The sequence below is a fragment of the Mytilus galloprovincialis genome, chromosome 1 (assembly GCF_965363235.1).
Source record: "Mytilus galloprovincialis chromosome 1, xbMytGall1.hap1.1, whole genome shotgun sequence".
Classification (NCBI taxonomy): domain Eukaryota; kingdom Metazoa; phylum Mollusca; class Bivalvia; order Mytilida; family Mytilidae; genus Mytilus; species Mytilus galloprovincialis.
In genome coordinates this window covers 34,298,177-34,322,879 of record NC_134838.1, presented here as the reverse complement: position 1 = coordinate 34,322,879, position 24,703 = coordinate 34,298,177, and the positions used below count along the sequence as shown (strand labels likewise).

The following is a 24,703-nucleotide window of genomic DNA, read 5'->3' as shown; positions in this document are numbered from 1 at the left end:
TCTTTTATTTGTTTTACTTCTAATATCATAAAGGTAACAGTAGTGTATTGGTGTTCAAAATTGATTGAGAAAAAACAAACTAAAACCGAGGGAAACACATTATCTATTAGAGAAAAACAAAGGAACAAATGGAACACTGAAGTGCAACAAAAACAAACGCCAACATACATAGAAAGGAACATTTGATAAGAACTGCCATATTCCTGACTTGGTACAGGACATTAGTTTAACCTGGTTTTATGGCTAGCCAAACCTTCCAATTCATATCACTATTATAAATGAGTGTAAATACGTTTTGGATAAGATGACAGAATTAAGGGCTAAGAAATATTTGCCCATATTGCAATGTTTTAAGAATCAATCTGTGTATATGCAATGTCAAGGTCTCAATAGAAGTTCAACTTTACAAACCTCAATTCAAAAGTATTCAATACAAATTCATGTTTTATATTTGATATGCTCTGAAGGATATTAATGTATCCTGTGATGCTAGTTCAACTTAATAATGACAAAAAAAAGTTTGGTGTTAAGGAATTGCACAGTTATTACTTTAATAAACTTCTAGATACACTTCAAAGAAAAAGGTTGTGGAGCAAACCAGTGAGCTTCATTGGTATGACTAGATATCAGACTTTGGTAGGAAAAAGCAATGTCTTGAAATTTGCGGTAGTTATCAAATCAAAATAGTAAGAAAACATGAGGTTTGAGAGCTGTCAGGGAACAGGTTGACAAAAATTTGCCATCTGAATAAGGCATTGAAGATAGATGCAGTTGTTTTAAATTTTAATCAAAAATCAAAAGAATAAATTAGTGTTTGATTAATTGAGAGACTAGTTGATTTAAGTAGTTGTGCCAAAGGTAAGGTTGATAAAATTCCTCCATCAATGTTCATGAAACACTTGGCTGACAAACTTGTTTTTATATATGTGCCTGTCCCAAATTGGGAGCCTTTAATTAAGTTGTTGAGGTTTGTTTAAGTATAACCTTTCTGTTTTTCATTCTTTTTTTTTGTACATAAATAAGGCTGTTAGTTTTCTTGTTTGAATTGTTTTACATTGTCATTTTGGGGCCTTTTATAGCCGACTATGCGGTATGGGCTTTGCTCATTGTTGAAGGCCATACGGTGACCTATAGTTGTTAATTTCTGTCATTTTGATCTCTTGCAGAGTGTTGTCTCATTGGCAATCATACGACATCTTCTTATTTTATATTTATAGTTCCATTTTAATGTTCATGGTTATCTAAGATATTAATCTATGTTCATTGCAGAACTTTGTTGGTCTTAGTTTATTGTTCACAACTTTTATAGACTCCATGCAATTCCAACTGCTTTTAAGGACTTTATACTTATAATATAAGCAGTCTTTACTACAAGAGTCCTGCATCTGTATGTGGGAGTTGACTGATGCATATTTACAAGTGGGGGCATCTGTGACCCATAGATACATTCTACATTTATTTAAAATACCTTCATCAACTTCATTGTAGTACTACTATTTTTGAACAATAACCAGATTCCTGCCAGAAAACAATGTAAAGAATTGGCTTTGGATCATGTGTAACATGCTTAGTTTTTCAGCCAGACTTGTGGGTTATGTTTGATACTATAAATTCTGAATCTTGTGCATTGGTTTCATTAATGTGAGTAATGCCAAGGTTTAGGTATTGCTAAAATAAGACTTGGGGGTTTTAATAGCATTTGTATGCAGCATTTCCTAAGATCCAATAATAAATCTCTCATTTTCAAAAGTTCAACAAACCAATAATAAGTGCATGTAGAAATTTCAGAGTCTACAGTAAATTATTAATGAATAGTTACTCTAGTTTTTTTTTTAGCTGAAGTACTCGAACAACAGCTGCCTTCACCTTAGGTAGCTTCCTGTGTTGAGGAGCAAACTTTTTTTCCAAATTATGAGATCTTTATTTCCTTGTTATTGAAGTTAGTGGTTGTTCTGTTGTAAGCTGGACTCTGCAGCTTTTATATTGTGTGTTTTACGTTTCCGACATGGTCTATTTGACACAGGTCAGTTTGTCTAAATGTGAACCTGGTTAAGCCACACCACAAGTTGCACCTGTACCAAGTCAGGCTATCTTGAGTATGTGTTGTTCTTTTTAGTTGTTTTATACTGTATAAAATAGGAAGACGGAAGTCACAAGTTGTTCTTTGCCTTCCTATTTTGTTTCATGTTACTTCATTTGTGATATCACAACTGGATTATTGGGATCTTATCAAAACCTACAAGTCTACAGTAATGATAGTATAGGGAATGTAAACTAGGGAAAATGTCGGACAACAAACACGACCATAGAGCAGAAAATTGCCAAAGGTCAACAATGGATTTTCAACTCTTAGAGAGAATTGTTACCGCAATCCTGTCCTCTTTTCTCCGAATTTGAACGACTGAAATAGATTAATCGCCAGGTTTAATTTTACACAAGCAAGACAATGAGTGCCAAAGGTGGAGCAGGTTCTACTTATTCTTCATCAGCACCTGAGATCAACCCCTGCTTTTAGTGGTAGGGTATAGCTCAGTCTTTTGTATTCTATGCTGTGTTTTATGTACTATGGTTTGTCATGACATGGTCAGTTTGTTTTCAAACTAAATGAGTTTGAATATATCCCTTTGGTATTTTTTGACTCACTTCTTGTACATTCAAATGTCTATTAATATAGGGGTAATAAAAACCCAGAAACTTTTGTTTATTCTTTATTATGAATGGCTCAGATGAAAGATGAGTATTCATGATTATTTATATTTATTCTTAATCATTGTATTACATTTTGTATTGAAAAAATTGTGTTATGAACAACATAATAGCTTATGTATCATACTTCTCATGGAAAATGTGACCTGTAAAAAGACAATTGTTTAATCATAGACCTATATGGTAAAATTTTATCATTAATTACATCTGGCCACCATATATTAACTTCTCTAAGAAGATTATGCTTTCACAAAGAAAGCTGGGAAGATGTCAAAATGAACAATAGACTGACTAGAAAATTTTACAATTACAACATTTACTACGCACTGGGTATTGGAAAACAGTTCTTATATTATACTTTTTCTGCGCTCAAAAATAATAGCAACCAATCAGATGATTAAAGAGATTCTGAAATAATTTATGGTGTTTAAATGGTTAAAGGAATTAAGTTTAAACTTAAATTTGGTGTACATGAATTAAAATTAAACCAAAAAAATATTTGCATATAAATGAGTTTTAAAAAAAATAAACGATACATGTATAATTTATAGCTTAATAGGGGGAAATTGTTTTTTCAATGATTAATATTTGGCAAGATATCTGTATTTTGGATTCATTGGGGTCTAAAACTTAATTGAAATGTATGAAAATGTATTAGCAAAACAATTGTATGAGCATCTTTAACATACACATTCAGAATAAACACCCAATATCAAATGAGCTGGTTTCTGTTAATGGAATATTAAGCAACTAACTTTTTCAAACAACACATACTTGCTACATACTGACATAAATTTGTTTTAATTGTTTCAAAAGCTCACACTTGAGAAATGGTCTGTAATGTATATTTCATTTAAAAATGATGCTTGATTTTCAATGGTTTATTTTTCATACAAGAAATAAATTGCAACTTTATTTCTCCCCTTTTAAATTGCACATGTATTTGATAAAATATGAACATTTGTTATAGGAATGATACTTTAAAAACAGAAATTTCAAATTAATATCAAAATATAAAGTGAAATGCCCATCATGTTATCAACCTCATTTAACCTGACCGTGATTCTAAATTAGTAAACAACCATCTGACAATGATATAAAATTCAAGGATATAAAAAATCTGATAAAAGTTAAGAAAACAAGCCTTTTAAACAGACCCATAAAAATGTTAGTCCAGTTATTAACTTATAATAAAACAGCAATACACATCAATACAACCAGTAATTGAATACAAAATATATAGCTTCACAACCTTATTTTGTAGCACTTTCTTTATATATTTTGGACCTTTAACTCCTTATATGTATCATGATGTATGCAAACCTGGTATTAATCTAAATTATTTATGATACAATTATGAAACAGATCAATGATAATGATGAATTATTCAACAAACTTATTTAATGACATTTTTGTAACTTACTTTGTGTGGATGTGGAGTAACTATATTCAGACTTTTTAGTATTATTAGGTGTTACAACTATAACACTTTTCTGCAAGACTTTTACAAATACAACAAAGGAATCACATATTCTGAAAATTAATTGGTTAATAATAAAAATAAAAATATGTTTGCATGTAAGTTTTGAATGGAAAACACTTGTAGCCACATACAGTTAACAAATTGTTTAAATACAGCATAAATGTCCAATCAACAGTAAACATTCCAAGAATAATACATCAAGAAATTGAATTGTTTCAAATAGAAATAAATGTTAATTGCATGTTTGAATCCATATTACACAAATCTACAAATAAAATCAGGTCAATACTTTGTCATGGCATAAATAACCAAGAAGTAGCATGAAAATGAAAATAACTCTATCCTTTATATATCATTGGGGGAACCTCTTTAAAAAGAGATAGGTATTAAATATTTCACGTTTTGAGGTTTTATTGGCAAAGTTTTATGCTGACATAAATCTCTGTATATTATTATCTTCAAACTTTTTCAATACCTGCAATTACGCATATAAAATTTACTTTTCATATTGTGATCTGCCCATGATTGTGTCATGAGTTTTACAAAGATTTATATGAATCCTAAACAGTAACTAGCAGTCACAAACAATGCAAAAAATAAGGTTGTTTTATCAATACATGTAGGTCAATAGGAAGATCTGTAACTCATTATGAGTTATCTGCATATAAAATGAACATGTTGTTTTAATTCTTTCAAATGATGGAGAGACGATGCTTGGACTATAGATACAATGGAAGAGGTATTAAAGCAATGATTCTCATAATATCTTATTTAGTTCTGAATGAAGCAGGAATCTGTAAATTCAGAAATTTTTACAATGTTTTTATAACTGTGATAAGATAAGTTTGCAAAAATAACAACTTGCATTTAAAAATTTGATAGCCATTATATGTATGCAGCGTTTCCCATAATCCAGTTTGTGTCCTTGATTCAATACAATAATAAATACAAGCAAAAGTCTCTGAATTAGCAGTACATCTAACAGATCTATCTCTTAATGATATGATGGCTACAGTCTAATGAAAAATTGCAATTTGTATTTTAAGTTCTTGAATATGGATTTCTTATTAATATACAACTTTTTTTTCTACTAATCTTATTATTTATGATTTGTGACCATGTCTGTTATTATATTACCCTCAGTAAAACAATTGGTTAAACATAAAAACAATCTGAATGTATAACATGTATAACATGAGTTGGAACAGTTTTGTCAGAAGTCAATTTTGCAATATAATGTGCAATTGCCTTATAAAATTAAAATCACATTCAGCAATATAAACATACACTGACATACAACACTATTGAGGAAAAAAATTACTGTGGATTCATTATTAATCGTTGGATATCAGTTTTCGTGGATTTCATACAGGTGAACCACAAAATCAAATGTTCAACAATAACAATTATCCTATAGGCATTTATGCAGACTTCAGCAAAACCACGAAATTGAATATCCAAGAACATGTAAATTTTCCGTAATCCACCAAAATTGGTATCCATGAAAACAATGAATCCACAGTAGATAAAATTGACGTGTAAGCATCCTTTTTTTCTCTGTTATCTGTTTTAAAACCATCATCTTCAAGGCTGCCTTGTAAATCTCGATTATACCCTGGTATGTTTTCCAGCACTTAATCCCAGTGACTATCTATATTCATAATCGAGAAATCAGAATATGCAAAAAAGTTTCATTATAAAACATTATCGAATGCTTGATGCTTCTTTATAGTCATTGCCATCAAGGTTAAAGAAGTCTTCTAATTTCCATTGTAATGTTTCAAATGTTGGTCTTTCCATTTCTTCCTTTCTCCAGCATTCTAGCATTATTTCATACAGTGTCTGTGAACAATTTGGCGGAGCTGGCATTCTATATCCATGTTCTACTTGATGAAGCACTTCAGCGTTTGTCATACCTAAAAAAATTCATAAACATTTTTAAAAGTATGATAAATTGAATACTGTGAAAGTACTTTAATTTGTGGGTATAAATTTTCGTGGTTTGAGCAATATTTACATGTTCGTGGGTTTTTAAATTCGTGGATTTTAGTTTTCTAAAAAAAAAATAATTGAAAATTTAAAGCCTTTAGAAACGAAGGTTACAGATAGTCTGGATTGAAAAAAATTGCAAAGTAAACATTGACCCGTGTAAATCGTAGTGATAACACTAATTAACCCATGATAAAGTGATCTTCAGATTAAAGACCATCAAAGGTGTTAATTAGGCCATACAAATGTCACCTAAAGAAAACAATAACATAAACAAATGCTATAAACGTATCTTGAATTGTCAAATAATTCTTATCAAAGTCAAGCCCAGCATGAAATTATTATTTCCCATATGTACGAGAACAATGAGGATATAAAATGAACACTTTATCATACTAGCATATCAATTCCGGAAATCTGACTTTCATCAATCAAAAATATTTTGTATGAGAATCAAAAGATCACAAGTTGTACAGTTTAGGTTATTAAAGATTAAATGAGTATAATCCTGCATGCAGTTGTAGTTCTGTGACTGCTATTAAAGTATTCTCAGATTTGGTTTTATTCAATATAATTCTCTCGATCATATTATCAGTAGTCAAACCTACCAATGGGAATCTTTCCATGTCTTGATTTGGACAATGGTTGTTCTATTTCGTTGGACACTTTTAAAAATTCATTGATAAAGTCATCCACGAAAACCACGAAAATTGGTACCCCTCGAATAAAAGTACTTTCACAGTAGAAAAAAATCATGATTTGTGAAGTACTGTGAGTCCTAACATAATGAAATTCATGTCCTACATTTGAGATAGCTTCATTGAACAAAATCCTTTTTCAATCAGTGTTAATTCAGATAAGTGAGACATATTTAGTTGCAACTTTTGAAATTAATCTACAATCTTGTTTGGTCATTTATTTTCTCAAAAACATTTTCATTCTCCCTTTTCTTTCACAATTGTGACTAAGAAAATAATTCACTGGAAGACTTGTCTGCTTTGTGAGGGACAGAGGTGAAATTAATATTATGATCTTAGCCTCTTACAATACAGACTTTACCTTGTTAGTCTTGTGTGTGATTTTAATTTTGGTTCATTTGTATGTTTTCAAGAGTTTAGTGTGGGGCTCATTTTGCTTGACCCTGTATACATTATTATTGAGAGGCCAGCTGAAGTCCTTTTCAGATGCACAATTTTCTCATAGTATTAAAGACCAATTAGTAGCCTTGGGCTGTTTTCTGCTCTTTGGTTGAATTGTTGTTCCTTTTGACACATTCCTATTTCCATTCTCTATTTCATAGTTAAAGATAATTATAAAATTGAAAACTAAACAATGTCAGCCACAACAAAGATTTGGTAGGAAACAGCATATGATGATTTTTTTTATGGATTGCCTAACTACTAAAATATTGAGATCATGATGCAGTAAATATTATACTACAAATTCAGAAATTATTGCATTCATTTATTATCGTGATTTTGTCTCTTTTGACTAAAAATGTAGTTTTTATCATAACCTTTCGCATTTTTCGCAATAATAAAAACATCGCAATAATTTCTGAATTTACAGTACTTGTACTTATACCAAGACCTACCTGGATATGGTATTCTGCCAAAAGTGACTATTTCTGTAAGTAGTATACCAAATGACCATACATCAGATTTGATTGTAAATCTATTATAATTAGCTGCCTCTGGGGCGGTCCATTTTATGGGGAATCTAGCACCAACTCTGGCTTCATATTCATCTTCCTGTAAAACAAAAATTTAATTTGTTATTTTTCATATGTCTTAGCTATAAATAATACAAGATATGCTCAGACACCCTATTCGATAGGTAAATACTATCCTAGAAAATAAAAAATAGATTCTTAACCATTAAGAAATTATCTTTTAAAAATAAGTTATATTTTTCAGAGCAAATTTTAGAGCAAGATGATAAACAAAACAGTCTTCTACATAATTTCCAGTCATGGCTGAACTTGTGTCATAAGTATTTTAGGAAAAAGGTAAAAACTGATAAATTTTTCCTTTTATTCTTTTTTACACACTTTTCTAAATGATGGTATGTCTAATATTAAGTCATTTTTAAATATAAATTCAGTTGTCTCTCTGAGAAGTTGTGTCATTGGTAATCATACCATATCTCCTTATCTTATTATTGTGTTTATATTTAATCCATGATGTCATTAAGTGTCATACATTTATTCTTAAATAATGTGTAATTCCTGAACGACCCTTCTCAAGTAATCATTTAGTTTTTATGATTAAGTCATGGTGTACTATTGGGCTAACACCTTCTGTGGAATAACTAATATCAACGTGTCAAAATATTTTTTTTTATCTTTATTCTTCATTGTTTGTGAAAACTTTTGAAACACTAATGACAATACATAAAAAGTTACCTTGATTACTCTGGCTAACCCAAAGTCTGCAATTTTCACAATACTACTATCACTAACTAAGATATTTCTGGCTGCTAAATCTCTGTGAATATAATTCTGAGATTCTAAATAGGCCATACCACTGGCTATCTGTGCTGCCATGTCTATCAACTGGGGCAGTTTTAATTGTCTGCCTTTACCTGAAAAAATAAAATAAAAACGTCAACCAAAACATTATCTATTTATCAACATAATGCTATCAATACCTTTATGATAAAATGTCCTAAAATTCTTCTAATATTATTGCTGGATATAGCCTTTTTCTGCTTTAGTGGCTTAACATGCTTAAGGTAAATATCTTTAATTCTCTGATACTACAAATATGTTATATACTTTGAATAATATATTAGGAACTTGAGGTGGTTGGATTGTTATCTTCATAATTTCAACTTCTCATTTTTACCGAAAGTTGTGGTAGAAAGGTGCTAGTGATAAAAAAATACATCTAAACAGTGATCTAAGGACAAATAATGGGGTTGTAATCTATCTTTTCTTCTTCAAATCTATGTGTGAATGTTCTTATTTTTTTCTGCAGATGTGCCTTACTTAAAACCAAAATTGGGTTATTTTCTTTTTAAAACAAATCTTTTACAATCAAAAATTGTTTATCCTATATCTTCTCGGTGTTCATGTAGATGTTTGTTAATTCATAATGTATTGCATTTTAAATGGTCTCAGACATGCATTCAATTATTGATTTTTCGAAGATTTTGTTTCTGCCATGAGATTATCAAACTGACACAATCAGATAACATTTTTGATGTTATATAAATGAATCTAACAGACACCCTTTGTGGACTTATACTTTTCTATTGTAGTACATGTACATTGTAGACATATTAAGCAATTATTGATTTCTTCTGTTATTTTTGGACATCCTTTATGAACTAATACTTCTCTATTTTACTACCTGTTGACACATAACATGCATAAGGAGATTATTAATGTTTTGTTTTTTGTAGTCTGGTATCACTCTATGATTTATGCAATTATCTTGATATTGCACTGGTGCATCACACAATTTGAATACATATATGCATAAATAATTGAACTTGGCCAATACACCCTGGTATATTTTTGCCACTTGTAAGGGAATATTTTTTTTAATGTGGTAAATAAGAGCTGATATCTTTCCATATTAACCTTGTAGGAAATCCAATAAACTTCCATGTTTCATTAATTCTGTAACAATAAATATTGGTTCATCTTGTGTACAGACCGCATACAGCTGTATTAATTTTGGATGTCGTAATTTCTTCATGATCTGTGCCTCAGCAAGGAAATCTTTGGCATCCATAGTACCTTAAAAAAGAATTCACTTCAAAGTATATATGATTATCTTTAATAATTGTAGGGGATAATCAAGTAAACTAGCTACAATAGTATGTTTGCATACACAGGCAAGATCATTACTTTACAAAGTCACAATTTGGATTACCCGAGTTGTATTGTGGGGAAAATGCAGTTATTTGATTCCTGTATTGTTTAGGATATATATTTTTTCATTTTATGTTTTCTGAAATTCTAAGAAAAATATATGAACAGTGTTTCATAATTGTATATAAAGTGTTCAAAACTTCAATCATAGTTCACTTCCTTCTCTTGGTCACAAAGACAAACTTGAGTCTTGACAATTAACTATTTAAAATTCTGTAATTGCTGTTAATTCTTGTAAGGGAATTTGTCATCTCACAGGATATCACTAAATTGAATTTTGGTGAAAGTTTGACATCCGACTCAAAAGATAACATGTGGAAACCAAAATTTGGTTTAAATTTCATCAATACCAGTTATGTCCTTGGTCACTTATTTATTGACCCTAATAACAATTGTGGTCTTCCTAACCCCTAGTGTATTATAAAACCACTGTTGGTCAAACTTGGACATATGGTTCAAAAGAATTCAGCTGGAAACCAAAATTTTGCATCAATTTCAGTCTATCAATTGCGCTTATGAATTTGACCTTCAACCTATTGTTTACAAATATAATAAAGATCATAGACTTTCCAATAGGTGTTATCAAGCCAAGTTTGGTATAGGTATTTTTGGTTGTCCTTAATATTTTTCACAGAACATACTACTGATGTCGTTATTATAGCTGTAAGCCTGAATGACATTCATCATTTACAAGCTGAGTTTGAGTTGGTCAACTTACAAATGTTGATTACCGCATGTTTTGTGTTGATTACCTCACTACATATGTTGAGGTTTCAGGTGCTGTCATTTCACCTTTAAAGTTATAGTATGAAACTATCCCATGGTTTCATGGCTGAATTGTTTTAGATGTGTACATGTTGGTTCAGTGATCTTAGGTAACATATTTAATGACATTATCCTACACTTTATTGTTTGTTTCTGATGTGTTGTTTTAATTATGATTATCTCAAGCTACGCATGTGAAACATTTACTGATGCTATAATTTCGAAGTTGTTTTGGTTCATTTACCTGTAACATGTGCTGACTTACCTGGTTTTAATGTTTTGATTGCTACAGGTGTAGTACTGTTCCACATGCCTTCCCATACTTCACCAAACTGACCATGACCTATCTTGCGTAGAAGTTTCAGGGATGACTTCGGAATTTCCCATTGATCTTTTGTGTTGTATGACAGACCAACTGTCTGTGGTTTCTCAATCTGTAATGAAATAATTAAAATTTCATCATCAAATTGATGGATGTCAAAATATATTATATTTTTGATTTTTTTGTGAGGTAATTAAGGTTTTACATTAATGGTAAACAAAGCTGTGCACACCATTCATCTCCCAGTCACTCAGACATATGATAGTGAATACAAAATTCATTCTAATTCAACCAAGGGCTATGGATAATAATTATTTTCTATATATTAATATTGTAACACCCATTTGGTAAATATTGTAGAAAGACAACATCAAAGTACAATATCGGTAATGACTTCCAAAACTTCAACCAGATTTACTGTATATAAGTTACTATTTATATAATACCAATTAAAATTTCTATATAATGTAATATGTAGGCTAAGAGATTTCTCACGGTTTCTGTTAAAATCATTATTTTATACTAACAGTGCAAATATTCATATTCATAACAATGTGTCTAATGAGGTAGATTTTTATTTGTTTTGGACAGTTACAATTATTTGACTTCATGTGTTTCCCAGATTATTCCATTGATTAAGCTATCTCCTTCAGATAAAACAAGGTGCATTAATAATTTTCTTGTTTTCATGTGGTAGTGCCATTTCCTTGATACATAATCAAGTAAGTAAACAACAGAATCCAAGTACACTATACCCTTGTACACTTAGTAAATATGAATTTAAACTAACATCAATGAATGCTCATACACTATGGATGAGCATCATTTAGCACAGACCAAGTCTGATGAAAGAAAACGTATACACTCTACTGGGAAAAAATGCTTAACATCATCTACAGGTCTTATTAGTTAACTTAAAAACAGGGAAGTAATAAAAAATTGAAAACAATTTTAGTTTTTGGTCTATAAACTAACCCAGCAAAGTAAGTTTAGCCATGCATGTATGACATTTGGTCTTCAGTGGGTTAACATAGAAGTAAATATAAAACAAACTAACCCCTAAGCCATGTATGCATGGCTAGCTCACTTTAGTTAGGTTAGCTTTAAAAATAAACCATTACTTAATGCTCTAGAATTTAAATAAAATTGAGAATGGAAATGGGGAATGAGTCAAAGAGATCACAACCCACCCAGGGCAGTATCTGCGAAGATCACCACTCGGTCTCCAGCACAGCATGAAATATTTGATTCTAAATTAAAATAATTCCTAATTTTTAACCTAAAACAATACAGAAAGGTACCAGATGCTTTTTTTTTCTAATTTCAAATAATTTTTCAATTTTTAACCTAAAACAATATAGAAAAGTACCTGAAAGATTCTATAAAAAAAAACTTCTAAAAAGGGACACCTATTCTAACACCGAAAATTCTCAGCTATCAAGAAACTATCATTTATCCTATTTTTGTTGTAGAACTTGTATTGACAGGTACTAAGTAGATTTTATTTTATTTGATTATCATCTGTTTTAGTCATTCTGACTCAGCTCCAGAGTTCTATTAAAACCGATGAATCAATTCTGTACTGTGTTGTGAGAAATTGAAACATAACGGAAAAGTGCATTTCAGCATTATCTCAAAACGTGTTCATTTTATTACAAAAGCAATTCCCCAAACAACTAATAAATCAATATGAATTACTAATTATTAACTAAATTTATCTTAAATCCTCACATTAAACATGAAGACCCAGAGATCACTTCATTAGACGTTATGTAACTTCAACGACAGACGGTGACTAATTCCTGAATCATGAACCAACCTTTTCTTTACCGATCAATATTATGTCAATATCTCAGAAAAAAAATTGATATCAATTCATTAACGTAGAAATTAACCTCACCCAATGACAACACTTATTTATACACTCATTCATAAAAATAAGAAATTGACACTGAGAAGGTGGTTTGGTTATAGTTTTAATTAAGAGCTAAATCCTTGTTGTTGATACTACTTCAGCATTTATACCCTTCACCTTCATTCCAATAACCTAAATGTAAATTTCATGGAAATTCCGGGAAAAATAAATAATCACCACATTCCATAGTTATGAATTCCACAAAAGAAAAGCTCTTCATGAAATAATCAATTTTACTGTTCTTTGTAACAGCATAGCATTTGATTATGTCCAAGATATTTCAGATTGTCATTTCTTTAAAAGTCTTAACCAAGGATTCTGACCAATCTGGAGAAATTGTTTTAGGATGCTGAAAGCCGTTGGGGTTGTTGTTTGTGGAGAAAAATAAGCTTCCTTTGCTTTGACACATGTTTATATATTCCTTAAAGAATTGTAATGCACCTGATTCCTTAATTATGATATATGTGTACCGTATTCCATAAAGAATTGGAATACACCTACTATAAAATTCTTATGAATTATGTTGCAAATTTACTTGGATGTTTTACAAACTAAACTCACAATTGTATAATAACAGATTATGAAATAGTGATATTATTTAATGAAAAAACCAGCTGTGTGTTTCTGGTGAAGTGTTAAAGTTATGCTTGTTTGAGTTTAGATGAAGAATACCATGTTTCCTTTTATTTGACTTTACAGCCAATTAACATATACCATATGTGCATATTCTGGCATTCATCATCTTGAGAACTCTTTTTTAGTATTTGAAGTAATGTTTAACACAAAGTTTCCCAGATAGTTTAAAATAGGGTACAGAATGATCCCTTTGGTTACTTGTTTACATGTGACAGAGAGACCAGGTGTCTGAATGCTGTCCAATCAGCTATGAGATGAATCAATAATAATGTCAATTTTAACTTTTGCATGTGGGATCCATATACATGTATATACTTAGGATTCATTTATTTTCATGGGTGTAATTTATCAATTGTTTTGTTGTTTGTGGGAAAAATGTATTTTCATGGATATTTGATCTTGTGGTTTTAACAGTGATATTGTTGGCTTTTATCAAATTGGGAAATCTAGAATAAACCATAAATTTGACTGAAACTTCAATTTGCAGACCCCTTTTAAGAGTCAACCCCTGCTTTGAAACTAGATCCCTTATTGTCAGTGATGATGATACATAAATAGACCCTCAAATCTGTATAAACTAGATCCCTTGTTGTCAGTGATGATGATACATAAATAGACCCTCAAATCTGTATAGTCATTTTAGGCATGACAAATGTATGAATGAGTGTTTTTCAGTTTGATTTCATGCACAATTACTACTGAGACTGCACTGTTTGGGGAAAATATTTTCTTTTTCGGAATAATTTGAAGCCATTTTTTTTCAAATTGGGATTTTTCTCCAGGGGAAAAAGCCTTTATTCTCCAGTATTTTAAGACAAACAATATCACTGATTTTACTACAGCTTACATACTGTCTTATGGAAAATTTGCAGCTCATTAAACACATTTAAATTTGTGAAACAAATATGGCCTAAACCCGCAATATTTTGAAACTCGGCTACCCATGAAAAATAATGAATTATTGAATCCACAGAAAGAAACGCTATTAATTGCCTGTCTGATTGTAGTGGATAATTCTTCCACATAGTCTTTGTTCACCTACTTTTCAAATACCTCTTATAGTTGTCCTCAATATGCATGACATATTTCTACTCTCTATTTACACTGAAAAAATCTTTTCCATAATACATGTACATATGCTTGGTTACTTTTTGAAGCTTTCAATTTCATAATAATTAAAGTTATCTACAAACTTTATAAATCATGACTTATAAAAGATAAAGAAAACATTTTAAACAGATTCAACAACACATGAGTAGATTTGATAATGCAACATAAAATATAGCCTTTTTTAAGAATTTACATAAAAAAATACTTTCACATCTGAAGAGTGAAGATATTAAATAGTGTGGCATGGAATATACTGTTTCTTTCTAAGAATTTCAATCATAAGAAATGATATTAAATATTGGGTCATGAATTATACAGTTGACTAACTTTTGTACTGTACTTTATAAACTAAAATGGTATTTTCCTGAATATATTTAGTACATACATATATTCATCATTTTGTACGAAAAGAGTTATGAACTTAAAACTAAGATATCCTAAAATGATACAAGCCCCTTACATACCACACAGTGTGTATTAAGTCATTTTAAACACCCAGGTAATTACATGTATTAGTACTAGAGTGACCGATGTCACTGTTATAATGGATGGGTTTCACATCACCGAACATAATAAACATAACAGTGTAACATCCGTAAATGTAAATTGATACCCTGTACTTTATGATTTATAAAGGGCAACAAAATTTGTAAGAAAACAATAGAAAACATCCGTAAAACTTATTCTCAAAAAGTATGAGCATAGATTTATTGTTTTATTGTTGAGTTTGTTCATATCCTAAATATTTATAATTTTTTTTACTGGAGAACCTTTTGTAACTAAAATTGTATCAATTTTTTTAATCTTGTTGAATTAAATCAAAGTTGTAATTTTACATGTTTGGTCAGCAATATTGTTTTTGAATTAAAAAGATGAAATCATCCAACTTTTCGTCAAACAAGCTTGATGTAACTGGATCGTATATGTCGAATGTGTTTGATGTTGTTATTTGGGTGTTTCCTCAACTTTGATCAAACATAGCTTATCATGCACTGTGTAGAGACCTTTATAGAAGCCAATTCAAGATTAAGAATCTTACAGGAAAAGGTCATATGATTAGTGCTTTACATGAAGAGAATGTGTCGACCAAAAACCAACTATATTCTCATCAAATCTAGACTGTGTGAAATGTATCAAGAGAAATATACTTCACCTGACAATGATTTACAACTTAGAAAAGACCAGCACATATACTTGAACATGTGAACTTTTACTATGTTTTTTTTTATATCACTAAGAGAAAGAATTGTAAAAAGACTATCAGAACATGAACTTTTTTATATTTCTAAATCAAAATACATCAGTTTGATATTTACTGGAAAGAAATCCCATCATAATACTGAGGTCAATTGTTAATTTATAAAAACTAGAAATATAGCTTCAATCACCCTCTACAGGTCAACTACACAGCAGGAAAAAAGACAAAGACAAAAGAATATGACCTACAGGATATTCCCATGAAGTGTGTGAAGCTGAGTTCATACCCTAACAGATCAATATAAAGACTTTTACCTTTTCTAAAATTAACACACAGCAATAAGGGCAAGTGTAAAGACTAGTTTGTTTGGAGTCAGAAATTGCTTAATGTTCAGTGGCAATTATTTCATGCAGGTAAAAGTTGAGCAGGGTAATGTGTCTGTTTGAAGTGACCTCAGAAAACATTACTTTGTAAGCTAGCACATTAAATAACTCACTAGAGTATGTTTGTCAAGTAAAAAGTATGGTATTTCTATATCAAAATAAAAATCTCATGTAACCTGTTAATACAATTTTTAAATCAAGAAATATCAAAAAGTGTGGATATAAATTATAAGTAATAACACCATATAGCACTGCTGAGTTAATATGGCCATCTGTTACAAAAAAACTTTAAACAAACAGTATATAAAAAGCCACAAGAATTTATCTTTAACAGTTCAGCAGGTCTGTACTTTGACTTTATTCTAAGTATTTGTCTCATTTACTTTTTACTGATAATGAATGACCAAAGTGTTCAGTACAAATTAATCAATGTAATTCTTAAATCCACATTGTGTATAGAAATTAGCCAATGTAACACAAAGTAACATAATGTATATATATGATGACAATTTCTTCATTAACATTTCTTCATAGTGTTTGGAGGAAATATAGAACATGACACAAGACTCTACTTAACATACTAGGTGTATTTCATAGTATCTCATTACAAACCCAATTCAAAATGTACAAGTACCAACTTCCACAAATCTTCATTACAAGTTAAAACACTTCTTATTGTTCATTAAACTGACAGCTATATGACTACCGGTATAGCGTTTGTTCCAATGACCTGCAATGACTACATCCGTGTCTTAAACTATCTTTTTACCATGAAATTGAAGCTAATTAATTTATCAATTGTTTAGTATTTCTGATGAGAATAGTGACCTTGAGCAATATTTCCCATGCAGATCAGAATTGCAATTTAAATCCTTACCATTTGGAAAAGGGGGACTGTAAAATTACTGCTATACCCAAAATACTGTTATTTGATTCCAATGGCTCTCCATACTCTTTCTTGGAGGACAACTTTATTTCGTAGTGTATGCATGTTACCTCAAGCTTTCAAAATTTATTTATCATGTATCTCAGTTAATTTGGAGTTCAAATACAAACTCTGAAAATTGAAATTTAGTAAAACTGGATTTTTTGGAAGGGTTAGCTTCCCTTTGATGTCCGACACATGGAAGTTCACAGACCTAAAACTGCCACAAATTATAGTAAACCCACGGGTTATATAACTATTTATTATTGAAATCCGCCTAGGAAAGGACTACTTCCGGTTACAGGCCCCGTTTAAGTCCAAAATTGGTCCAAATTACTTTCTTCAGATTGCTGATAATACTGAGAATTCATAATGTTACCTCTACGATACAAGTTTGGATAAAATCAAGTCAGAGATGCATTTTCGAAATATGTGTTGTTTTATTTTTGATAATATTGTAGAAAGTGTAACATTTGTTGATACTTAGCAATTCAAAATGGTTGGTCACTCCTTAGTTATCACAATTACAATAGCAACATTAAAAGTGCATGATAATCTGCATTTTATCACTCCTGAAGATTTATATTTAAATATCTAACATACTGAAGGTTAAAACCTTGAACCAAAATAATTGAAAATTTCAGATGTATGTCATATGTACTCATACTTTCAAATTCTTGGACAAGTCTATCTGTCATCATAAAATATGACAAGTCCATGATGCAAGTAGCTGAAAATGTCTGAATTCATTGGGAAAGCTGACAGTGGAAACTGATTGTATAATTGACATGCAGGTATAGAATAACTCTGTTTGATAATATTTCTATTGAAATATTGTTTTATCTGCATAATTAGCATTCAATTCAAATGATATAACAAACCTATTAGAGATACAGTGCATGGACATAAGTATTTGTCACCAACATTTTTTGAAACTGTTCAAACATGTACATAATTAACATGAAATACATGTAATACATAACACATTTTCCCCATAAAATATAAGGTGTTTACGGTTTGATTTTTACAAACCAGGTGATGAAAGATTCAATATTGTCTGTAGTAGTCTATAAGGGTTCTTTTTCTGGTCATAATTTTAAATTAAGATGTGTTGGACACACCCAACAGGTGTACTTCAAATAGTATATAATTCAAAAGTTTGTTTTATTCAAGGTAATCATAAATAAATGGACCAATTACTGAGGGGACAAGAACAATTAATCTCCACAGAAATGTGATGTGCCAATGTTAACACAACAGCATACCAAATATCATTAACTTCCAATAAGTGGTTCCACTTTCACTGACTTAATCAAAAAGTTTCACATTTGTTGACATCAACTAAGGCTATGCAAGAATTGTCATACAATTGAGAATGGTAATGGGAAATATGTTAAAGAGACAATAACCCGACCAATGAGCAGATAACAGCCAAAGGCCATCAATGGGTTTTCAACACAGCAAATAAATCTTACAACCTGAGGTGGGCCTCAGTCTTGATACTGCTACTGACACAATAAACATGGCCAAGGCTCCACAAAGCAAGAACACAAATTTGTGGCATTTAAACATTTATAGTGTATATGTTCCTAAGTTTATTAAAATCATCCAGAAATGATGCTGGGATTATTTTGGGGGAAAATGTGAATTTGTATGAAAATAATTTATTGAAAAATATCAAGAGAGAGATAATTGTGTCCTTGCACTGTACAAGCTATATGTAGGGATGTTTAAATGTGTAAAACTCATATTTACTACAAAAATCAATATAATACTTGATGCAAAAAGTAAAGAGCTTGCATGTACATGTACTATAACCTTTTCAATATTGAACTTCACTCAAAGCCAATTAACTGTAATTACATGGGAAAAAACTCTATTAACATGTATGTTATACATGTAAATCGCTAAATATCTGAAGCTACATCATCCATGTAACAATCTAAGGAAGTTAACTGTAAAAATATAATTCTTCTAATAAATATGCACATATTATCATGGTAAATCAAGAATAGATATGTGGGGTAAATGAAATGTTTGCCTACCCTGGAAATCTGTAATAGAAACATTGCTTTGGATTAAAGTTTCTATTGGAAAAAATATTGATGCCAAACTCTCTTCGTGCTCATGAAGAAATTCATAGAAAATTCAAACCTGACAAGTTTATGTTCAATGTACATGTATAAGAGATGTATTTACAATTTTGATATTTAGCTGAATTTTGTCTCGAATGATCCTAGATCTGTCTCCAAATAACCTTCAGACATCAAGCAACCCTTTTTAATTATGACATTGTTTTGCTGGAACTTGTGTGATTTTTAAGTAAATTGTAATGAGACAGCAACACAAAAAACAAAGAAAAAACTCATAAGACATTTACATGTCAACATACAGTCATCAACAAAACATAAGTGACCATACCATGTTAAGATCTAGATTGACCTCAGTCTAAAATTAAAAGAATAAATTTCACAAAAACTACCAAATGTTTGGAGATAAACAGAAGATTCACTAAAAAAAAACACATTAAGATATACATTTGTAACTTTAGACACCACCAAAGAATTTCCAGACTACGGGCAGCTGTTGAGTACCACAATAAACAGTGCAGAAAGTCATTATCTAATAGTATAATACAATGCCCAAAGTTTAGTGTGTGTAGAATTTCACCAAAAAATAAGAAATTTTCAACAAACAACTGAGCTTTAGCTTTGATAGCAGTAACGTATCACCTTGGCATCAGTTAGTCCCAAGTAGAACACATACATGTAAATGTAATACATTTAAAAAAAATATATTTGTACTTCATATGCATGGAATAAAATGAACAAATTGTCCCTTTAGATGTTTAGAAGATTAAGAAAAATGACCACATGCACAAACAACAACAACTTTTACAAACTAACCTGAGTACATGGTTTTCTAAGGTTAACACACAGTCCATCAGCCTCCTCAGAATAATGATCTACTAATTCTGATAATGTTCTGAATGTCACTCGTCTAGCAATGAAAATTCCTCCCTCATCAAGTTGCCTTATTCTGTAATGCTTTACTGTGTCTCCGTCTCTCACTGAAAGACAAAGTAAACATGCAAAACTTTGAATGACATTTCAGGTACAGATTCAAGAATTTTGAAAAAAGAGGAAGCCAATGTTTGGAGTGAATCTTGTAAAAAGTGTACCGGTATACATTTATCATATATATACAAAGCTTTATATAAGCCCTACCACCTTTAATTCCACCTTTATTTACTACTACCAAAATATTAAGACCACATTCATTACATACATGTGTATATAAGCAAATTTATGATACATATTCCATCTCACTTGTGGTTGAGGCAAACCTAAGTTAGAGGAAAGAAATGAATAATACAACAATTATTACATTTTGAAAAGGGCATATGACAACTTTAAAAAGGTAAACATGCCCCCCAAATTAAAACTTGATCTGCATTTTGTACGAATGTACAAACAGATGGACAAGAGTATAACTTAATGCCCCTTTGCTCATGTTGCTACGACATATATACATTGTACATGCACATTTAAAAATAAAAAGATATAGTATGATTTCCAATGAGACAACTCTCCAACAGAGATCAAACTTAAACTACATGTACTAAGTATGTTAAGCTGTACGGCTTTCAACAAACTGCAATACCAATACCATATCCTAAGCACTATGATGTACATTGTATATGATTATATGTATAATGAGTTTCACTTACCTGAAAGTGAATAGTCATTTCTTCTACTTTCACTGTCTCTGATCAAAAATGCTCCATGTTCATTTTCTGGTAAAAGTAATTTCTTTTCTGCTTCCACTCGTTTGATTTTGCCAAAATACCATCTGCATGAAAGAGAAAAAAAATAATTTCTTTATGGCATTTCGAAAGTACAATGTAACAGTACAAGAGTTCTAATACATGTAAATAAAATTGAGAATGGAATGTGTATACATGTACATGAATATTTCAATACATGCAAAACGTAAGAAGGACGAGGGTGGGGTGAAGAATTGATAAACTCAAAAAGTCAATAGTAGGCACTGTGTATTCCAGTGAACTGTTCACTTGGTTCATGGGGTCAGCACGAGGTGTAAGCTTCACTAAAGTGCAATATAGGACTAAGGATGATACAAACTTGATGATTGTCTGCATGAAAGCGCTAATTAATGATAAAGGGGTGAACATAAGCATTAGTAGTTATGGCAAATCTATTTGACCAGATTAGCTTACTACAAATGTATATGGCTTAGCATGGGTGTTTGTGAACAGTTGGTCTAGGGTGCAGGGAAAAGAAACGGAAGGGATTTTACCTAACAACAAAGTAACAAACCACCTTGAAACTCCTAGATTTATTGTGTTTCCTAACATACAGATAGAGTGGTACTATCCCTTCTTGCATTGAGAAGATAGAATTGAAATTTCATCAATATGTATACATACATGTACATGGCTACAAATTTAAGCATCCCACATGCACACTGCCAAACATAACGTCGCTCACATGAGCAATAATTTTATCATCAAGAAAATAATGATACCTAACCTGATAATCTAGTTATGGCTCTAAAAATATCTAAACTGTAAAGAACATGCACATCTTTATAACACCTCAAAGTGTATTTAAAACGAGATATTTCTTTTTATCTCTTTTTAGACAAGTTTAAAGTTTATTACAACCACTCAGGCACACATTGTGTGCAACAAGAGCAACATATATATATAGTATACAAAATAATAAATTGGTCAATAAATATTACAAATAAAAATACCGCAACCCCTTTATCACTGCGGGTGAAAAAGAGGTTTTCAGTCTTTGTGAATTAGAAGTATTAAATGCAGCTAGTCTACAGTGTGTCACACATACACATACATGTACACTATTAATCAATGAACTGCCATCCATTTCACCAAAATGCTTATGAGAAAAGGTACTCTTCAAGTAATGAACATACATGTACACTCTATATAACACCAGTATACAGAGCTCGTCCCATATCAAAAAGTGGATATTAGCCCACCCAAAATAGATGCGCTGCTTCGTCGCTTCTGGTGCCGACTGACGGCCTTGGAATTATATAAATCGGGCATCAATCTGTTCATTTTTCATTTATCTCTTCATTTATGTAAGTTTCACCTACCTGCCAACCTTTATTTTCTCATCATTAGACAGTTTTCACACTGACCCATCAATTTCGGCATTTTGTCTTTCATTTTTTTAAAGATTATCACGTGACCACGAGAAAACAGTGATGATTTATACAAATGACCATAATGTAACACCTCGTTCATTTACGATGCAAGTTATTTAAATGTTCGAGAGCTTCCGATTGTAACATGGTCGGAACTAAATGCTTCATACCTATCTCCTGTAAAGGAGGTGAAAAATCATGGTTGGCTACTAAATGTTAATTATCGATCTCCTATAAAGGAGGTGAAAAAATATAAATATTTGCATATTTTGAGTCTTGAGACCACGAACTCTCTCGTAACTGGACGTCCATTTGAAAGTGAAAGTCAAAATGCCGAAATCGATGGGTCACTGTGAAAACTGTCTAATAATGAGAAAATAAAGGTTGGCAGGTAAGTGAAACTTACATAAATGAAGAGATAAATGAAAAATGAACAGATTGATGCCCGATTTATATAATTCCAAGGCCGTCAGTCGGCACCAGAAGCGACGAAGCAGGGCATCTATTTTGGGTGGGCAAATATCCACTTTTTGATATGGGATGAGCTCTGACGTCCCACGGCCCCAGCTAGTCTGGCAAAACAGCCGTTGGACGTCAGAGTAATCTCGGACTAGTATATACAGTACTATTGCTTTTAGGCACCAATACCAAGGCATTTTCTCTTGTTGAGTAAAAATAATAATAATGCAAAAACATAAGAAATGTCTGTGATGTCCAGAATGACGGGTAAATAAGATACATATGTCACACTCCCCCTTATAGGCTTATACACATTATCGCTATACATGCTAAATGGAAATCTGCTGTCGTTTACCAGAGAAACTGCGCCTCTTGAACTATTGACGTCATAGACAACATACACTTTTCCATTATGGTGTCAGATATTTTGTATTATCATGATAACGACATCAACATTTTACGGGAACCTTTGAGATGGCAGACAAATAGCGATAAGGTGTATTACAAATGTACATGTACATACTGTAGTCATATTGATGGTACATTTACTTACGGTTCAGACTCTAAGCTTTTCAACTTGGCTACATAATTAGATGGTATATATCCTTCCTTTTTTGACAGTCTTGATTTAGCATACCACCAATCTCCTTGTGTGTCATTAAGAATTTCTAGATGCTCCCCTTTTATGAAGCTCAAGTCCTCAGCTGTTCTAGCATCATAATCATAAAGTGAAATAAATATTTTGACATTGCTGGTTGAGGCTTCACTAGCTGATGGTTCTGCAGGCTGCGAAGAAACAACAGAAACAGCCGGACTATCAGGCTGTGGGTTAGTTGTTATTGTTATCTGATTAGGAGATACAACAGCTCCATTCGGCTCGGGTTTTTTCAGCTGAACTGCTCCAGTGGCTGGGGATGATGAATTGTTAAGGTTTGAATTGTCTGGACACAAGCAGTTTCCCATTTTAGAAAATCATCAAACAATATGACATAAGTATAATATTCATTCTTTCATCTTGATCACATTCTTGTTAAAATATCATATTCTACTAGATTACTTCCGGAAGATTGGATAGTTCCGATCGATGATCCATTGACATGATGAGCCGGCGAATTCCGTTCGAAAATATTATTAATCCGCGGAATTAGGACATGATTAGATATGCCATGTATTTCAGTCAATGCGACTAACGATCTTTCTTTTATATATTCAAATAAAATTCAATATTTTTAATGAGTTCATTATTTCTTTTTTTTAACTGCATAACTTTCATGTTAAATGCGGATTAATTCATGAAGAACTATTTATAACAGGTGCCCGTCAAAACTAAAATAGAAAGAAAGATTTGATTGGTCCAGTTACCAAAAGAAATAAATTGAGAAAAGTTTTCTCCAATCCAAAGTCTTGTACCATATATATTACTTATGAGTCATGTCCTATTATCAAAGTACTGTTATACTGTGAACACCGATGTCCTATTTTCAAAGTACTGTTATACTGTGAACACCGATGTCCTATTTTCAAAGTACTGTTATACTGTGAACACCAATGTTTATCAAAGGTACTGAAATTTGAGGCAAAAACAAATTTGAGGCAAGACTCATGCATGTCCCTTAGTATAGTACCTATGATGTCTATTAATCAAAGATCCGAACTGCTTCATATTAAATACATGTCTCATGGGCGATCAACCAATTTTTTGCTTTCTTCTTAATTAAGTCTCATGTGCAATC

General features: G+C 31.3%; 1 protein-coding gene across 1 annotated transcript; it reads right to left on the bottom strand.

The window, feature by feature from the left end:
- Nucleotides 1-5,432: 5,432 nt before the first annotated feature.
- Nucleotides 5,433-24,081, bottom strand: LOC143072318 (tyrosine-protein kinase Src42A-like). The gene is made up of 8 exons (XM_076247202.1): nt 23,524-24,081; nt 21,043-21,164; nt 20,219-20,382; nt 11,089-11,257; nt 9,765-9,923; nt 8,583-8,761; nt 7,773-7,929; nt 5,433-6,105 (listed from the first exon to the last, which is right to left on the bottom strand). Exons 1-8 carry the CDS (start codon nt 23,931-23,933, stop codon nt 5,894-5,896), a joined length of 1,572 nt encoding a protein of 523 aa, XP_076103317.1. The 5' UTR covers nt 23,934-24,081; the 3' UTR covers nt 5,433-5,893.
- Between the last annotated feature and the right edge of the window lie 622 nt (nt 24,082-24,703).

Excerpts from the sequence above, each read along its gene's own strand:
- LOC143072318 (XM_076247202.1), bottom strand. The coding sequence starts at position 23,933 with ATGGGAAACTGCTTGTGTCCAGACAATTCAAACCTTAACAATTCATCA. Across the intron at positions 21,165-23,523 it reads AAAAGCTTAGAGTCTGAACC|ATGGTATTTTGGCAAAATCA; the intron begins GTAAGTAAATGT and ends TCTTTCATGCAG. Across the intron at positions 20,383-21,042 it reads AAATGACTATTCACTTTCAG|TGAGAGACGGAGACACAGTA; the intron begins GTAAGTGAAACT and ends TTTGTCTTTCAG.